The sequence below is a fragment of the Apus apus genome, chromosome 4 (assembly GCF_020740795.1).
Source record: "Apus apus isolate bApuApu2 chromosome 4, bApuApu2.pri.cur, whole genome shotgun sequence".
Lineage (NCBI taxonomy): Eukaryota > Metazoa > Chordata > Aves > Apodiformes > Apodidae > Apus > Apus apus.
This window is the reverse complement of record NC_067285.1, coordinates 104,048,458-104,068,744: the sequence shown is the minus strand read 5'-3', so window position 1 is coordinate 104,068,744 and position 20,287 is coordinate 104,048,458. Positions and strand designations below refer to the sequence as shown.

At 42.3% G+C, this 20,287-nt stretch overlaps 1 protein-coding gene across 1 annotated transcript in view; it reads left to right on the top strand.

The window, feature by feature from the left end:
- The first annotated feature begins 3,482 nt into the window (after positions 1 to 3,482).
- ABLIM2 (actin binding LIM protein family member 2) overlaps positions 3,483 to 20,287 on the top strand; it is a 143,291-nt gene continuing 126,486 nt past the window's right edge. The window contains exon 1 of the mRNA XM_051617660.1: positions 3,483 to 3,575. Coding sequence (XP_051473620.1) covers positions 3,560 to 3,575 — 16 coding nt within the window. The 5' untranslated portion in view covers positions 3,483 to 3,559. The remainder of the gene's footprint in view (positions 3,576 to 20,287) is intronic.

Below are 20,287 nucleotides of genomic sequence, written 5' to 3'. Positions count from 1 at the left end.
ATACGACCCGTTTCATACTTCATTGGCAATGACCTGAAATGCTTTGCAGACAATCAAATACAAGTAATTATTTTACTGTGCTGGAAGCCCAAAGCATCCCTGGTGTTGAAAAGTTCAGAACTTTTAGAAACAATAATTTTTGCTTGCTTCAGCTGGACTTTGAAAATTCAACAGATACTGAAGAGTTGTTTTTTGCTTTGTTTTGTTTTTCCGATAGACCTAATGTCTGAATGTACTGAAGAAACACAGAGTTTAAATACACAGGGACAGTAAAATAAGTCAATAAATGTTAGTAAACCCTTGTATACAAAAAAGTAAACATTTTTGCTTTGCATAGAGTTTTCTAACTTCTTCCAAAAACAATGATGCTCTTAAAAGTATTCATATGACATTGAGCATATGGAGGAAGAAGCAGGATCATCAGGATTGCCAAGTGCCAATTCAATTTCCAGCAGTGCCAGAAGTGGTGCAAAGTGCTGAGAGTTCAGAGGCTGATTTCTCAGCTTCTTTGCAGTGGCTGGACAAGCTGATTGCTTTAAGAAAGAAAAATCAAGAGATGGCTGCCTACTAGCCTGAGATTTGTTTTGGTGACACAAGACTGAATCTCACAGTGACTCAATGAGTGTGTCTGCCCATTCTCAGGATGGATCATTGTCCTGAAAGATCTCAGCTCTTTGGTCTAGGAAATAAATGCTCAATGTAAATATTTCTGGATGTTTTAATTTTGACTGTGAAACCAACATCTCCACCACGTTTTTCCCATTAATGTCATAAAAGCCAACTTGTCAGCAGAAGAGACAATGTACAATGTCTTTCTGGAAAACAAGGATAACTTCAAATCCAGTGGAGTTCAGAACAAACTCTGGCAACTATTTTTATCATAGAGCATTTATACACTGAATTGTGACGTCTTCCCAAGTAATGCTAATGTTATCTATGTCATCCATGATATTAAACTATCTCCAAAATTCACTCAGGATGGGCTTTTCCTTATGTGTTGTCTTCTGGATAAGCTTGGGGAAGGTTTCTTTTAGACAGTAGGCCTCAAAAGGGGTGTTTACACCCTGGTTCATTGGTTGGAGTAATGGAGTCTTACCAGTGTCAGAATATGACTTTCCATTGGCTACAGGATCTCCTAACTAAACTTTTGGCAGGTGGCATTGTCCTAAACAAGGAGAATGTTAAAGTCCATGACCTATTTCTTACAGAGTTCCTCAAAGTCTGGTACCGTGTAGGCACCTTAAGCATTTGTGTAGTAACCTGGGCCTTTCAGTTGTTTCCATGACTGGTAGAGAGAACTTCCAAAACCCTCTTGTAGCTCTGGAGTAAGCAAAGGCTTTCATGTGCAGTCTCCTCCTGCACTGCTGCCCAGCAGAAGGGTCAAACTTCTTTTTAGGAGCCTTAAAGCTCAAGGCAGCTTTCTCTTCAATGCACCCAATGTGGATCACATGCCAACTACCTCCAATATAAAAGGTTATGTCTAATTTAGCTTTTAAAGCAACAGTTCTGCATAGCCACAGGCTTACTAGTATCACTCAAAGACTGCCTTGAACTCATAATGGTTATTATATGCAGATCGGTCATGACTAAAACCACAAGTTGTAGTGATGCTGGAAGCCAGATCTGATTGGCAGGAAGGCAGAACCCACCAGATGGAAGGTGCTGCATAGGCACAATTGAGACACTCTACACATTTCTAGTAGTGTGATACATAACACACACACCACACAGATATTCATGCATCATCTGTGTCTTAACAAAGTACTACAAAGCTAACTGCAGCTCAGCTGGACTACTTCAGTACAGCTGGGCAGCTCAGGAGAACCTTCAATGGAAAACAGGTGGTAGCAGGATGGAAAACAGGTAATAAAAGCACTTAGCAAAACACGGTGTTAAGCAATCAATGGTGCAACTTCAAAACAAATGAAGGAAACCAGTGTTAAGGAATGACAAAGTAGGAGTGAAAGGTGGAATCTGATAGAGCAGTGTAAGTTGATGAGTGACAAAGAGATGAATAGGGAATAAGATGTCTGCAATTTCTTTTACTCGAAGAATGAGCAGACACCAATTAGAGATTGCAGATCGTGGGTTCTAAACAAAAGCAGGTGGTTCTTGACACCACACGTAACTGTGGTATCCCTTGCAGAGGATGCTCGAGTTGCTTGAAGTGTGCATAGGTTCAAACAGCTGGACTGGGTAATGAAAGAACATCGATGGGAGGTTCTTCAGTACAAAGAACACATATCTGGCCCATGAAGTCCCCTCAGCAGATGTCTACTGCTGGCGACTGTCACAAAAGGGAAACTGCAATGGACTCTGTCTGATCCTTTAAGGCTGCTCTGAGTGCAGCTCCACAGTCTCCCCAGTGGCTGTTATTACCTCCAGGGGCTCTCAGTTAGCATCAGTTGAATGACATGGGAGCCATTCTGTATCGCAGAGCCGAGGGTCATGATTTGCTATCAAATCGTGACATGTAAACCCTGCTGCAGAGCTCATCCCACTTTAGTTACTGGTGTAGGATGGGAAAGTTGTGTAGGATTTTTGGGTTACAACTATTAAGTTTTAACAAGTAGACAACTCTTGGTGGAAAAGAGCATGATAAGCATGCTGATAGAAACGCAAAGCAAGTGTTCCCACCCGTTTCCTCGCGCTGTGCCTCCAAGCTGCCCTGACCCGTCTGAAGTGAGAGTCAGAGGAGCTGTGCCATGCAGCGCGCTTACATAACCACAGCTGGCTCCTGCTGCCTTTGCTGAAACAGATGTTTTGTCTTTTTTAAAACACTACGTCTTCCAGAACTATAGCAGATTTCCGGATTAATGAAACACTGAATAAGCTGGCTTTACTAAAACATTGTGTGTCCCTGTGCTCTTGGATATGAAGGATCAGTGACAGTTCACCTGCTTCAGAAAACACTGCCTTGCCTTCCCCTCCCGGAGAGCTCGACTTGCTGCCAAACATCCGTGCGGTGCAGAGCTGCCTGGAGCCCAGCCTGAGCACAATGTAAACATCCTCACTGTCATTCCCTGGGCGTTCTGGGGACATGCTAAAGCACCTGTGCATCGACTTGCTTTGCCCGGGAATCACACAGACCGAGCACAAGTAGGGGCGGGAAAATGCAGATCTCGCCCACAGGGCACAGGTGGGCTGGATAGAGAGCGGGCGGGCAAGCAGGTGGGACCAGATGTGTGGTTCTCTGTCAGGTGGCGGCGAAGTTTGCGCTGCTGAAAGAGGGGGAGGGGGAGGCAAGGGTTTGGGGGGTCGTGCTGCTGCAATTCTGCCCGCAGCTGCGGCGGGGCCGGAGCCTCCCCAAAGCCGCAGCAAGGCACGGAGGGGGATGTAGTCCGCGGGCGGCTGCGCGGGGAGGCGCGGAGCTGCCTACACTTCCCAAGGTGCCGCCGCGCCGGGGCAGTGGGTGCGCGGCACCTGCCGCGGGGGCGGAGCGCGGCGCCGCCGGCCCCGCTGCGGGCGGGGGATGGTGCCGGTACCGCCCGCGGGGGCGCCGTGACGGGAGGCGGTGGCAGCGGCGGGAGCGCGGCGGGCGCGGCCCCTCCTGTGCGCCATGAGCACCGGCACAGGTAGGCGGGCACGGGGGGCAGCCGAGTCCCCCCTCTAGACCCCCCTTGTATTTTGGAAGGGGCCGTCGCCGCTCCCTCGGTGGGGTCCGTCACGTTACGGTGCGGCTGCTCTGCGGGGAGCGTGCGGGAAGCGTGCGGAGGGGGGGGTGGGCGGCTGAAAATTGCTAATCTTAAAAAAAAGGCAGAAAATCTGTGCATGGGTGTCCTTCTCGGAGGGGAGCGCCCGTAGCGGGAGAAGCTGTGGGTGCCGGGGCGGCGGAACCCTGCGGGGGTCTCCGGCGGTGCAGCCCCTGGCCCGCACCCGCCCGCACCCCCGGTGCGGAGCCCCCCGGGAGGGGCTCGGTCGGCCGTAGCGGGAGGCGCCTCGGGCTGTGCACCCCCGCCGCCAGCACCCGGCTCGGGGGGTGTCTTGCCCCGGCCCCGCAGACGAGCTGGTGGGTGAGGGTGGCTGGCAAGGTGCTGCCCCCCTTCCTGGCCGGCATCCCGGGGGCTGCGAGCAGTCGGCTCCTCAGACGCGGATATTTGGGTTAAAAGCTCAGTCTTTTCTTCTGGCTGAGATACCGTGATGATGGGGAAGGTGAAAATCACGGAGGTTTCATGGAGCCCTAGCTAGGATTGCCATCGGAGGGATCCAGTTGCCCAGGGCAATAGAAAAGTAATTCATCCTGTGATACGTGCGGAATTTGAGAACTGGCTTGGAATTGTGTTTTCCAGCGATTCAGTGTTCATCTGCGTTGTGTGGCGACGGGGGGTGGTTACTTCAGAGAGCAGCTGATTGCTAAATATTGCAGTCTTTAGAGCAAATACAGGGTTGTGCACAGGGACAAGAGGAAGGCTTTGAGAGTTTATTGTATATTTTGTTTCTGAGGGTAACCAGCTGCTAAATATACCTTCTGCCACAACAACGGGGAGACATTGAATGGCTACAATTACGTGGTGCCTCTGTATGTCAACACGCTTTATCATATCACATCCTCACAGCCAGCCAAATGAGAGCCTAGTGCAAACAAAGAGGGAAATGAGCTCCCTGTTAGAACAGTGAGAGACCTGGGGTCACACACCTGCCAGAGACTTCAGCTAAAATGTAGTTTGGCTTTTCCTTGTGGCTGTTGAAAATACAGGTGTTTCTATGCATGCTGATTGTCCATGTCCCTGTGTGGTCTGTGGGTGAAACAAGTGCTGCCAGTGTGCCAGTTCTCTCCGGGGAAGTAGTCAGGCCAAGGCAGGTGTCCAGGGGTGCAGGTGAGAGCAGAATAAGTGTGTGTTGCAGGGTGAATTGAATTGTGTGCTAGAAATCCTGAGTCTGTGTCTAAAGGGAATTGAGGTGGTTAACTCAGATGGTGACATCTGCATTGGAGATCGTTAAACTCCAGCACAGAATCCTAACTTCTGTTACCAGTCTTTAAATTCAAACAGAAGAGTATGAAATACTATGAAGCATTTAAATTCTGTACCCATAGAACTGAGGTTGGTAGAGAAAATACTGAAGTCCAAAGTTTTATCTCTATAATATTTCAAATGGCAATTAAATAGATTGTAATCTTAGAAACCCAGTAGAAAAGTAAGTGCCTAGGAGTCTAGTGCAGAGGAGACTTGACATAATGCTATCTCAGTAATTGCACCGAACATGGTGTAAATGAAATAGCAGAAATGAATGGTGCCAAGATAAAAATAACATCCTGAGGAAAAAAACAGTGGAAAAAAACCCAAGACTTTCTAGCTCGCATTTGAAAGTATAACTGGCAGTTTTAGGAGTCCTGGTTTTAAGTAAAGGTTTAGCGTTGATGCTTACAAATTTTGATTTTACATGTCTGTGTGGACTATGTAAACAATTTATAGTCAAATTTGATGATAAATTAAATGTGAGGAGCCTACACCTACCCTGCATAATCAGTGGTAATTTTCCGTTTACCTCAACGGGGCAAGCGTTGTACAGCAAATTTCATGCCACAAATTGACTGAAATCACTGTTTCCAAAATTACAATGGAAAGGCTGTAATTCAAAATTTGGTGTTTACTGTAACACAAAGATGTTTCTGGTTCTGCAAAGTAAATAAGGGTGCAATGTAGCATTAAAATCAGGCCCACAAAAGGTTCAAGGAATTGCTGCACTGTTTGGAGAAATCCCAGCTCTTCCCATTGCTCGCAAGATGGAGTGAACTGTTGTGCATCTGTGCTTGTTACTCCAGAAACCTTCTCTCAGTCTGTGTTCCCTCATCTGCTGATGCAACACATCCTTAGCTATCTGTGTCAAGAGAGTTTCAGGCAACCTGCAACCCTGTCTTGTCAGTTTAACCATCGTATTTGGCTTTATTTATGGAAATGTGTATATTTGGCAAACATGGTTTAGTTTGTAGTGTATAGATACCAACAATATAATCTTTGAAGTATCATTCTGGTTTAATGGACTGCAAACTCATGGTATAATTTTAAATCTGGAAAGCATATGATCATGTGGCATAGAAAAAAAAAAAAAAGAAGAATTCAAGTGCATTATTACATATGTTCTGATCAGGTTTTTCTACACATGATTTTCCTCCATATACTCACCATTTTTCTTGGATGAAACTATTTCTAATGAACAGCTCATTCACTGTTTGTTGTTGTTTTGTTTTTGTTTTGTTTTTGTTTTGTGGTGTGTTTTTTTTTTTTTTTAATACCTGGAAGATTTACACACACTTCTAAGTTTATAATATGATTTTCAGTCTAATATTTCAGTTCTTTGCCATCTTGAAATCTTAGCAAGAAGAAAAGAGTAGGTGAAGAATTTGAGATTGACAAAATTAGGTTCCCATCAGTTCCCAGAAATAGGGTAACGTATCTGTTATTTAAAAAAAAAATAATAAAAAAAAAAATTCACAGAACTAATTGCATACTAGGTGAAATAGATTAGATTAAATGTCATTACACAAATTCACATGGCTACTTAGTCTTTAAACTGTTATATTGGAGGGAAAAATTGATTGTGTGGATCAGAGAGCAGCTAATGGAGTGTCACAGCCCAAATGAAGCAGGAACAGTGATTCTGGTTGCAAAAGAGGTTATGCAGGTTGGTCGTGAAGGGTCCTGCTCTGCTTGGAAGAGTTCGCATGCAAATATGCTGATAGGAATCCTCTCTGGAGACAATAGTCTGACTGTTTCAGACTGTAGCATATGTTATATTTAGATACAGTGTTTTACTTTTAGCTTCATTTTGAGTACTAGTAGAAGAGAGCATTGAATTACTAGATAGGAACAGCAAGAGGTCGACTTGCTTTGGAGTTCTCCAGCTAATGAATGTGTGCCAATTATAATGTGCAGTCCTTCAAGTTTTGTAATTAAACCGAAGTAGAACTGTTTCGCTTCATTGCTGTTTTAGCTGTGTTTCCCTGAAAAATAAGCAATGGCACATATTTCCTTATGATAGTTTCTTCTTTTGAAGTTGAATTGGTTACAATGTACGTAATTTCCTAGATTGTAACATATAGGAGCTCTATCTTAGGATTCTTTGAGGTTCTGGGTTGGAGGTTCTTTACAGCTCTTTGAAAAGGATTTCAGCTTAGTGTATGACATCTGTTAAATGGCATCATGTTCTTGGATTTTAAGAACGTACAGTGCAGTTACGAGAGGATGAAATAGGTCAGAAGAGATTAACAGAGGGAGATACATCAGCAGGTAACTCCTGACTGCAGGACATCCTGGTTGCCACAGACCTTTATGTGCTGACCCAAAGCTGCCACTGATCTCTGGAAAGGAGGCTAGTTCTGCTTTAAAATACCCAGCTATTGGGCTGTCTGAGCAGGGTCTGTTTCTTGCCAATTTGCCTGTTTGCAGTGCAGCATCTGTACAGCAGCAAGCATCCTCCTTGACTGGTCTCTGCACACATCAGACTGCCATTTCAGTACAGTGTTAAAGTCAGTATGCTTTCAGATTTGCTTTACAGGACATTAATGGTTTATGTACTTAATCTGCAATAATCAACTTTGTTGTAAAATCGTAGAGGGCTAAGAAATGAAAAGAAAATTGAAAAACAGATTAAAGTAGGGCTATTAAAGTAACATTTTCTTTCTCCTACCTTCTTCTATGCAATGAGCTGGCCAGTATTCAAGAAGTGAGAAAACTCCAATTTTGGTTTTGCCTAATTTGCCAAATCGTTCCCCCTCTACACTCCACAGACCCCCAAATCCAGGCTTGTAGTGGTGCCAAAGTATCTCTCTGGACTGTTCCTAACTTTAAACTCACCACTGCATTTTCCAGTCCTGCTAGGGGATAGCTGGTGCCATTAATTCACCTTCCGACCAGCACTCACAAGAATGAATTAGACAATTTTTATGTGGAACTGGCTGTGCAGCTGGGGGATTTTTTGCAGCAGAGCTCTGTAAATGCCCGGGTGAGAGAGGGCACAGCCAGCAGAGCTGTGTTTCAGTCTCTGCACATGCAGGGCAGCAGATGGGCCTCTGAGATCATTGGACAATTTGCTGGGTTGTTGTCTGCATCCTTAAATATAATCTTAAGGGAAATACTTCTGAATTTAGATTATGTGCCGTGTCAAGATCCATTAGTAGTGTGTCCAAGTCCTTAACAGTGAACATCTGGAATGTTGGAATGTTGTTTGTTGTTTTTTTTTCACAGCTTATTAGTTTGTGCTCTGAAATCTAGATGAAGTATTGTTTTGCATGAAGCAGAGTTATTTATTTTTCCATTTCAGAAAAGGAGTATGAGAGGAATATAAACTCCATTCAGTGACTATTTCTGCCTGCTTTAGCAGCTGTTTTTCTCCCTTTCTCTGGAAAACCAAATTATTCTTTTACTGGCATTAGTCAAATTGATCAATAACTATTTTGGAGATCCTTCTGATCTTATAGGACAAGTTGTTTGACCTGTACTCAAAAGAAAACAAAGCCTAAATGCAATTGGCCATCAAAAGTAAATATTCCTGAATTGTAAAAGATGACTAGCAGTATTTTAAAAACCTTAAGTGTTCTTGTAGTATGCATCTTTTTACTGTTTAGAAACTGTTATTTTTAGGATTAAGTAATTCTGTCATTGTAAAATAATAGAAGACTGTAGTTGCTCCTCATGGTGGATATGAGGAACAAGTGTGGTATCTCAGTTGTTACTGTATAGTAGCTGCTCACCAGTAGAGCGTCCAGTTCCTTGCAAGTTTTCAAGCAGCTCTTCTGACATTTCATTTCTAGCATGGGGCACTCTCCAATACTTCAGAACAAGATGAAATGTGTTTTTCCCATGTTCTTCCTCTTCCCTCTTGGCGAGTTCATTTAAGTTTTATGGGGAGAAATAAATAACTCACCTGTACTGGTTTATGGAGTGAAATAACTGGATATAGTATAAATGTGGAGCATTAAGCATACAGTAGTTGTGTCACTTCAAGTCTGTTTCAGAGAATGACAAAGTAAAATTGAATCCCTGTGATGCTGTTCATACTGGAATCCTTGGTAAAGGAAAAGGAGTTAAAGTTTGATGCTTATCATATGAAGAAGCAGCCACAGAACCTGTCATGCAAGAGCTTTTGTCACTTCAGAAAATAGGTCATATACCTCCTTCCCTTCACAGGTGTGTGACTTGAGGATCCACGGGTAGCAGGGAGTTTCAGAAGTTATGCATAAGGCAATCTACGAGTTGATGTTTAAATGTACACTGAGATCTTCTCTGCTGAGCAATGCTAAGTAGGACTAAATGAATAGGCAGCCTTATATATACAGTGATTATTTCGGAGAGTTCTTGATCACACACCACTTCAGTTTTTGCTTGCCTTTTTTTAATCTCTGTCAAGAGAGTTTATTGAGGAACACTCAAGAATCTCTGATGGCTGCAAATATTGCTACTCAAAAGGGTGTGAATGCTCTAGAAGTCATGAAAAACATTTTTACAGTTTGGTTTTTAATTTAATCTCAGTTACTTTCATTTGCTTTGCTCTGGTTACAGATTCTTTACCTCTCTTTTCTTGTTGATATTCTCAGTATTGCAAACTTAGCTGGGATCTGCAGGTCAACAGGTAGTTCTGTTCTTTACCGTGTAGCAGACTGGTGAGGGTTTTTGGTGGAGTTCAGCTGACGAGTTTGGCTTTACAGAGTCTTGTAGGGTTTGCCATGCTCCGGTGTTTCTTTTGGCTTTGCAGTATCAGCAGCACTGAAGCAATAACTGGGTTACACTTTTAGATGCAACAATGATCTGATTTTTAACATTGCATGTGTAGTTGTGTAGGGCACAGAGACCAAAGGAAACCTTAGAAATAGGCCGTGTTGCCACTATTGCCTTTGATGACAGAAAGACAGGAATGGGAAAGGGTTTGCAGCCAAATCCCATAACTGGGATACAAGGCCATCAGGAGCAGCTGGGGCTGCGTATGTCAGCACTGCGAGTTGTAGCGAGTGTCTGGCAGTGACTCCAGCACCTCACCCCTGTGACTCGCACATATGCTCTCTGTTCTGCTGTCTGTTAACCTGGATAGAAGTCAGGCTCAAAGAGTGCCAATTTCAGGGTTTCTGCTTGTGGCCTGAGCCTCAGTGTGCTCAGCAGCTTCTCCTCCGCTCAGACTAAATGAAACCCTGTGCTTTGCCATTGGCTTCAGAGCAGTGACAGAAGTGTGCCTGAGCACAGGTGGTAGGTAAATACTGGTGATAAGTTAGTGTTGGTTTACAGGCCATCCTGAACCTCTCTGTAACTAATAATGTACATATAGGTACAGCAGAGTCCAGCCCCAAATCCAACTGGGGTTTGTGCAGCAAGTGTGATAAGAGGAGCTGCTGTGTGCATCCCCGAGTGTGTGGTGTGCAAGGATAGGTGGAGAGATCTGCTTTGGTTCCACCTGGAGAAGAGAAAGTCAAGGGGAATTGAATTGCGGTCCTCAACCTCCTAATAGATGGGTAGAGGGAAGATGGAGCCAAGCTCCTCTCACGGGTGCATGGGAAAAGGGTGAGACGCAACAGTCAGGAGGTGTACCAAGGGAAATTGCTGCCAGTTGGGAGGAAAAGAAAAATCACAATGACAGCACCTGAACCCTGGAGGAGGGTGTCCAGAGAAGCTGTGAGATCTCCAGTCTCAGATTTTCAAAATTTGATTGGCAAATGCCTGAGCAAACTGGCCTAACTTTGAAGATTGCCCTGTTCTGAGCTGGAGCACTGGGCATCTGGCCCAAATTTTTCTGTGGGTATCTGAACCCACCCTTAAGTGTTACTGCAGAGCTCCCACTGAGCTGCTACAGAGATCTACGGGCAAATGAATCTTGAGTGTTTTGCCTGGCCACTTACCAAGCAGTCTTCCTGATAATGTTTTGATAGCTCATTCCTGCCATGGAGAATTGGAGAAAAACCAGTGTCAGCTTCATGTATGAACATCTGTAAACTCTGCTGTACCAGACCCTCTGGAGAAATAGGGTTTATGTACCACAGATCTGTTGAACAGTTGCATAAAGACGCAACTTTGTGTATGTACAGCTGCAGAAGCCCCTTCTCAACTGATACAGTTTAGTGTGAACATCTGGCTTCTCCATCACTGCTGGGACTTTTGAGAAGTGCTAAGCATCCCTCACCTATGGGTGAAATCACTGTGAACTACAGAGTGTTTTGTCACTCTGAAACTAGGACACTTATTTATGTGCATTAGTACGGAATTAGATGTAAACAGTTTAACATCTTTATTCTAATAGCCACAGCTTTTCATGGTATGAAACTAAGATAACAAGCATCTCAGAGACTGCCTTTATGTGGTGTTGGATGTGAGAACAGACAAAGCTTTTCTAGCATCTTCTTTAAGGCTTCTGTCCTTTCAAACCAAATACCTTTAGTAGTTTATGACACATTTATTTTAATTATGTAAGATCATAACACTATCTGTACCAGCTCAGATTAAATGTGCATGTGGCCCAGTAGCCTGTGTCCAGCTCTGCCTATCATCCTGACCTGGGAATTAACAATAACAGTGGCTAATTCTGTCCATCTTCACCACGTATGTTTTTCAAGATGGTTCTAAGTGATGCATCATTAATTTTAGCTCTTTTTTTGGCAGCATGGCCTGAAATTCATTGTCTGCAGGAAGCTAGCCTAACAATAAACTTCTATTTATATCTTAATAGAACTTAATGCAACTACCCAGTTAAACTTCAGTAGCTTTGATTGTGTCTGTATTATTAATTGGATTTGACCTAAGACTGAAACCTACGTTATACTGAGGACCCTGAACTCCCATTGTTTCTAAACTTTGGGATTAAACAGTCTTTCTGGCCTGAATTGATAATCTACATTTTCAGGAAAACTCCTGAAGCAAGAGGCACCCATTACTCATTTCTTTCCATAGATCTATCATTTTAACTGGTGATATGTCTGAGCTTTTTTCCAAGGTCAAGGATGATTCTCTATCGGAACACCATGGTCTGTGTCCTGTAAAGGATATGTGACTAACACTAGGGTGATGCTGTCAGCTCTGAAGGAATGCTCGGCTGGGCTTTCTGCATCTTGTCTCTGAAGCACATAAGGTCTACATAGATCTAGAGGCGTGCCATAGTCATGCCTATAGGAGAAAGCAGCAAACAGCATGAGCTGCAAATATAAGTTGGCAGAAGAAGCCTGGCTGCTAAGCTAAAGCTGTCAGAAACTGCCACAACGTTGGTTTGATACTTGCTTGATTTACCCGTCCTGTTATGAAAAGGCATTTTCTTGGAGCCTTTCTAACACAAAAGTGCTCAATATTTTTGGAAATATACAGGAGGCAGTACCAGCTTCATTCCTGGTAATTTTGATCTCATACATGTGTTTCCTAAGGTCTGTAATGGTGCATTTACTTAGTTGAGTGATGGATGGTTAGATTATAGCTGTATGCACTGTGGACATCAAAAAGCTCACCAATTTCATTTCTGAAATTAATATTTAATTCTTGTTATTTGTTTAAACTATTTTTATGACATTGTCTATATTATAGGTCAAATTCAGTTGCTAAACTATCTAATCTGCTCCGTCTTGTTTAACTGGTTGTTTTCACTCACATATCCTAATACTGAGTTAGCAAAAGTAGAGCTGTCTTGCCTCAAGATAACAAAAAGTAACAAACTTACCACTTCTCATAGTCCATTTCTGTACAAATTACTCTGCTTGCTTAGAAAATGCTGTACTGGTTTATATATATTTATTTATTTATTTATTTATTTTCTAATTGCACCCCTTTTCTGGAATTCAACCTGTGAGTGTATTTTAAGGAGTTGTGCATCCAGTGTTGCTTACAGAGACCTTAGCAGTGGGTCAATAGTAAAGCTTGGTGTGTTAAAGTAAGCTCCTGCTCTCAGCCTGCACTGTGGCTCTGTGCTGTGCATCTGGGAGGTAGGTGATGACTCTGGTGCTGGAAGTGAAAGAACTGAAGTTTAACAGGTAGCCCCTAAGCACCACATCTTCATGCCTTTTAAATACCTCCAGGGATGGTGACTCAACCAGCTCTCTGGGCAGCCTGTTCCATTCTTTAGAATCCTTTCAGTGCCAACATTTTTCCTAATATCCAGTTTAAACCTCTGCAGTACAACTTGAGGCTATTTTCTCTTGTTCTATTTCTTGTTACTGGGGAGAAGAGGCCAACACCCACCTTGCTACAGTCTCCTTTCAAGGTACTTGTAGGGAGTAATAAGGTCACCCCTCAGCCTCCTTTTCTCCAGGCTAAACAACCTCAGCCACTTCTCAGCCATTGACCACTACCCTCTGGATGCAACCATCTAGCCAGTTCCTTATCCACTGAACAGTCTACCCATCAAACCCATATCTCTCCAATTTAGTGAGAAGGATGTTGTGGGGGACTGTGTCAAAGGCCTTGCAGAAGTCCATATAGATGATATCCACTGCTTTTCCCTGGTCAACTGATGTAGTCACTTTGTTGTAGAAAGCCACTAGGTTGGTCAGGCAGAGTCTGCCCCTGGTAAAGCCGTGTTGGCTGTCCTGGATCACCTCCTTGTCCTCCATGTGCCTTAGCATGTCTTCTAGGAAGATCTGTTCCATGATCTTCCCAGGCACAGAGGTGAGGCTGATAGGTTCGTAATTCCAAGGGTCCTTCTTTCTACCCTTTTTAAATATGGGCATAACATGTCCTTTCTTCCAGTCACCAGGAACTTCACCTGACTGCCATGACTTTTCAAGTATTGTGGACAGTGGTTTGGCAACTACATCCACCAGTTCCTTCAGGACTCTGGGATGTATCTCATCAGATCCCATGGACTTGTGGATCTTTAGCTTCCTCAGATGGTCACGAACCTTATCTTCACTTACAGTGAGGGGAACTTTGTCTCTCTGGTCTGCATCTTGTGGGCCATCAACATGAGAGTTGTGAGGAGAGGGGCTGACAGTGAAGACTGAGGCAAAAAAAAGTTTTTGAGAATCTCAGCCTTCTTCTCATTTGTTGGTACCATTATTATGCTATGTTACCATCATTATGCTATTGAAAAAAATTATAGTATGGAAAGTATTTCCACTCCATTGATATTATTGGACTGTGAAGAATTAGCAGTTACCAAAGAACCTATATTGGTCACAGGCTATTTGGCATTTCACACTGACAGTTATCTATAGCCCTGGAGCAGCAGGGAGGGAGGACTTTGGATGGACAGTAAGAGCTGCTGCACTAACCCATATACAAGTCACTCTTGTATGTTTCACTCCTTTCCATCTCTAGGCTGCAATCTCTTCTGCTTCTGAGATGGCTGTTGCATCTTGCTGTTGCTGTTAAAGTAACTTTTTATCCATTTATTTAGACTTCTTGTTGTATAGTTCTGCATAAGCATCCTGAAATGCTAAGCCCTAAAGAAGTTATTGATTAAATAAAAGTTGAAAAAACTTTTAAATACTAATATTATTATTAATAGGATAATTAATATTCCCTGTATTTTGTCTGACTGCAGTTGATTTTGTAGTTTGTAGTTTTGAAGTGTGTAAACTTTGGGCTGAAGATGCTGTCTCTGGCTTTGTGCTCTATGTAAACAGCTGTGATTTTTAGTCCCAGCCTCAAAGGTAACATCATCTCTTTAGGAAACTTCTGCTAGATCTTGCAGGATATTCTCCCTGTTTTGTTTTGGTAGGCTGTAAAGCTCTTTACATTTGTTCCCAAAGGACAGGTTTTCCTTTTGTTAGAATTTCATTATGCTACTGTTGGTGCTGCATATTTTTATCAATATATGTAACTTTTTAGTAATATTTTTGGTCCATTGACTGCAAAGCCCTCTCAAGAAGAAGGAATTTGCTTGTACACACAAGGGAAATGAGAACAGATTTGTTTGGTAGAATTAGTCAAGAGGAATTTGAAATGCCCAAGTCTGAATTACATGTTGTATCTGATAGGCTGCTCCGAATTCATATGTATAAGAGTTTTAGGTTGTTGGCATGAGTAGCTGACATTTGTCTATCCAAGAAAGAAAAAGGAATGCTTAATTTGTTTCCTATCTTCCACTAAGCTTTAAAAAATAAAGTCTGGTCCTCAGTTTGTCTAACAGCTCAAGGAGGGAAAAAGGGAGGGAAATAAACTGCAGCAAAGCCAGTTTCCTGCTGTTAACTCCATGCCCCAGGTAAGCTAGATATCCCCTCTTGCTTTTTGTTTCTATCTGGATTGTATCCATGAGGATATTTCATTCCAAAAACAAATAAAGATTGCAACCAATGTCACCCATCAGGTAAGACTGCACATGTAAAAAACTAAACAGAAGGAAAAAAAAAAATCTCACAAGAACCTAACCCTGGGAAATGATTTTATTTTTACATGCTAGGAAAAGGCTGCATGTACTGGCACCCGAGCTGCGAGCGTGCAGCCCCACCAAGGAATCTGTACAGCCCGCGGTGACGCCAGTCCCAGCAGACCACTGCCAGCAGCTGCCACTGTCACTTGCCAGTGACATAATGTGGCAAAGAGATAACACGAAGCTCTTTTCTCTAGAGGCAGGCTTAAGTTAATATTTTCCTAAAGGCCAGTGTTAGAGATACGTGCAAAAAAGTGGAAGAGTCCCTGTTCTTCTCTATGCTCACTCATCTCCATTTCCCAGCCGGGTAGGGAAGTTGGGGATGGAGGCAACTTGCCAATTTTTCAATTACTGCAGCTTTCATCAGATCACAAGAATAGAAAAGGTAATTTGAAAAATATTTTTCATCCATTGCAGATCAGACCAGTAATGTGTATCAGCTTTTGTATCCCATGGTGACCTGAAAGCTTAGTTACTGGGGTGAAGACTATTTCAGTCCTGAGGGCTTGTACTGAGTCAAGCTTGCTCACTGGGTACATTTGTCCAGATAAAGTGGATCTTCTCCAAGCCACATAGTACTTCTGTCCAGAATACATCAAAATAACTGAGTTCATTTTATGAAATATCTGACTGAAGTTCACCACATGGATTGTCCCCTAGTGCTCTCTAAATAACTATGGCAGCATCAAGTTCCTGCATTCATGCATTTGTCATTGGGTTTTGATCATTGCATTGTTCCAGAAGAGTGTAACCACTGGTATAATTTAATACTGGGGGACAGAGCATCTGCATGATGAGAACTGTTCAAGTGAGCCATGGAGCAGATAGGTCACATAAGGGGGTGTCCCCTGGGCCCTGGCACAGTACTGGATGGTTATGAAGGACTGCACTGCTGAACAAACTCAATCCAGCTTTTGTATTGTTTGAAGCATTTTCTGGTGTTTGGCCTTCATAGGAAATCCTCAGTGTTGTCAAGTGATGGGCTTTAACTGGCTTTCAAATCACAGAACTGTATGTTTCCGAAGCCACGTTTTGAAAAATGTACTCAAAAATTTGTTCAAATTTAAGAAATTCACGAGGCTATTTTCTGAGCTGTTCACATGGAGCCACTGATGAAAGAGCTGCCAGCTCTGAAGCCTGCAGCCCCATAGGGAATGCCTGTGAAAATGCACCATGACAGAGCATCAGGTTGAGGCACTGGCAAGTTAATTTTGTCTTATGCCTGCCCAAAGAATCTCAAAAGACCAGAAGTGCTAATGCTGGGGATGCTGACTTATCAAAGGAGTGCAGCTACATGCAAGAGGATTAGTTTTACTAATACATGCTTTAGTTTGTCAAGCTAATAAGGCTCTGCAACATCTGATGCAAATCCACAAAGGAGTGAAATTTATTAGGCATTAGATTGCACCTTTAGTTGGAAATTGACGTTATTTGTTTTACGGCTTGGAATTCCTCATTTCTTGTGCTCATCAGAACATTTTAAAAGCTATTCTAAAATTAATTCCTTAAATGTTTTTAAGATCAATAATTTTCAGTTGCAAGACTATATATGCTCTTTGTCATACAGAGTCCTACTGAAGCATAAGGAACTACCTACTAATGTAAGAAACAGAATTCCATGCTACAGTTATTTAAAGCTGCTCCTTACCTTAGAACTGAAAATTGGAAAAATATTTTTTGTTTAACTAGTTGTATTCAAATGAGAATATTTTAGATTTCATACATTTGTATTCATAATATTATTCAGAGACCAATTCCAAATACAGCTTTGGTCAGCTTTCTTGTGCAGACACAGATACTAAAATATTACTCCTTGAAGTTGATCCCCTGTAGCTCCCTCATCTATGAACTCGTGCTGCAAATTATTAACAGACTATGTTGTTCTGGAAGTTCACATCTCTTTTATGTCATTTAATGCAAATAAAATGTGAATAAAATATGCTAGGACATTACATGTTTATTTTAGATAATAGTTCTGGTTATTCAACTTGAGGAAAGTAAAGGTGAAGTTAAGAGTATACTCAGAAAAACATAGGTAGGAAGCAAGAAAACAGGTTTTAATTATTTTAAATAAGAGCATAAACAAATAAGTCTAGAATAAAATTATAAAAGATCACTGTAGGTTGCTGCAGTGGTACATTAGCATACTAAACTATTTGGAGTCTGACACATTTTCCACATCAGTATTAAACAAATAGCAGCTTAATGTGTTAAGTTATTTCAGTGGCATCTGCTCTGTCAGATGCCTACAGGCTGGAAAAATAAGCGTTATGGCAAAAGATACATGGACAGATCCAGCAGGTCAGGATTTGCTCCAAGTGGTGAGGGCCAGGGGCCAGTTTTGGGTCCCTTGATACCAAGCACATTGGTGAGATGCTTTTGGCCCCTGCCTTGGTTTGGTAGGAGATGCTCGGCTATGAGCTGTGTCACTGCTGTCTTATTTCCCCCACTACAGTGGTAAAATCAGTGAGTGGAATGAAGGGGCTTTTTCTGGTATTTCCAAGAGGAATATTGCTTGCTGTGGGAGAGGTTTTTTTTCCTCCTAATGTCTTTCCCTGATGTTGGGGCTACACTGATGAGTGCAGTCACTCTGCTTGCTTTGTCTTCTCTTCCCAACACCCTGGAAAGGTGACTTCACAACAAAGCTCATGTGATTGGCATCCTTGCTTCAAAGCCAGAGATGGTTCTGTATCTCCAGAACTTTAAACCATCCCATACTAAGTTTCTCCCCCTCCTCTCCCAATTACAGCAGTAGCATTAGTTTACCAGATAGTGTAAAAGCAGAAGTGAAAGCCTTATGCGTGTCCCTGAGATCTATCAATCAGGCCATGTGCACACACGAAAACGAAGGGAGAAATCACAAGCAGTAGGATCTGTATTTATAAACCAGAATACAAGTTGGAGCATCTTTTTTTCACTGTTTGGATTTTGTTTATGTTGTTCATACAGGAAAGAGATGAGGAGACTTTTTAAAATGTTAAAAAAACTTTAACTTTTTTCTACAACTATGACAGCTAGAACCAAAGTAAAGTAATAAAAAAATAAGGACCAGATTGCTGTATAATCACTTATCTTCCAGTGATGGTACTTAATTTGAAATGTCAAGTATTTCAAGGCTGTGATAAAATTGAGGGACTTAACAATACTTCTTATATTGCAGTCAAAACTTCCAGAGCTCCCATGTCAAAGAATGAGCCAAAATTCAAACTGCAGCCAGATTAGCAATGTTAATTACATTTCCTCTTTGTTAAATTGCAAGGAACCTGTGCAGGGTGTAGAGGCTGGAAGCTGGATACCTGTGCAGTTATGCCTGTGAGCCATTGGTGGCTCATAGTCATTGGGTGGGATTGGTATTTATTGTCACAACAAAATCCCTATTTCTAAGGCAAATTACAGTGTTGAATGTGTAACTTTGTAAACTAGGTTGGTTTCTTTGTATGTTTGGTATATGTGTATTTAAAAAGACAACTTGGCTTCTTTGCTTGACCTGTGACTTTTTGGTGGTGGGATTACCAGTGTCATTGTATGTCTAATATTTGGTTTGTAGGATTGTAATGGAATTCCTTCTCAGTTCTCAGGGTAAATCCTGGGGCCAAGCTGCTGTAAATCTGAAGGCAGATAGGCATATTCATTGTGCTTGATAGCACTGTGGGACAAGACATTTATTCTGACGTTTATATCTGGGGGAAAAAAAGAAGTCAATAATTTAGTAGTTTATATATGAGCGTGCCTAAACTTAGCTTCTATTCTATTAGAATCCAATGGTCTAAAGCTACATGTTCAGATGAGAAATGTTGACTCCCCAGGACATCCCAAGTTCCTTATGGCAAATCCAGAGAGTAAAGTTTTGCTTTATTACTTAGGGTATATAGTATGATATTATGATAAAAGGTGGCCTTGCAAAAAAACTTGTATGGGCAAAGGTTCTGTGAATTAAAGGTGTTCAGCAGTACTCAATGCCAGGTGACAGATGCTAGGCATGAGTTTGGACAGCTAATTTTGATCATCCAGCTTAAAAGTGTGTGTATTTGCTCACTTGTGATGATGTTCATGTTAGAGAGGGATTTTGGACAGAGGTCTTGTTTGCTTTCATGCCAGGGTCCTGCCCCTGGAATGAAGTGGAGCAGGTCTGTGGATGGGCTGCCTGAACAAGCCATAGGCTGGATGTAAGAAGAGGAGTTAGGAGTGACAGGCTCCTTTAGGAAGCTGAGGGAGAAAATTGATCACAGTCCTCATGTCTCTACTGGTGGGTTATAGAGAAGATGAACCCAGTCTCTTCTCAGAGATGTGTGGCAAAAGAACAAAAGTCAACACCATGATGGCTTGTGACACAGCAATTTCTGATTAGATATAAGGGGAAACAAAATTCCCAAGGAAGGTGATAATGCTTTGGAGCAGGTTGTCTAGGAAAGTGGTGGCCTTTCATCCTGGAAGGTTTTCATATCTGGCTGGGACAAGGCACTGAGGAACCTGATCTAGTGGGATCTGCACTGAGCAGGAGGCTGGACTAGATGACCTCCAGGGGTGCCTTCTGACCTAAATTATTCTGTGGTTCTAAATATAACATGTGGGAGTGCTAAACTTGACTTCAGCATGATTGAAATCACATTTAAAGCTAGAGCAGAACAGCAAGGCAACACTTCTGGGACTCCCAGGCAGCACTTCCAAAAAACATAGACAGACATACATTTTCAAGGAAAACTCAGTTATTCTGCAGCAGAATGATTTCCCAGCTGAGAGTTTTGTGACTGTTTTAAAACCATAGCTGTGTCTGGGGGAGGGTGTGATGCTCAGATGTGCTTTGTAAGGGGTCATATTGAATTCTCCAGGTCATAAGCTGAGCAGCTGAATGAATTCAAGGCTTCTGTTTCCCATTCTGTGACAGATAATTAAAAGATCTAATCCTTTGTACAGCTGGCCTGAGAGTAAAGACAATACATTTCCAATATTCTGTAGATTTTGCGCATAGTGGAGTACCCAGCTTCTCACTTTTATTTTAATGTCATTACTACAA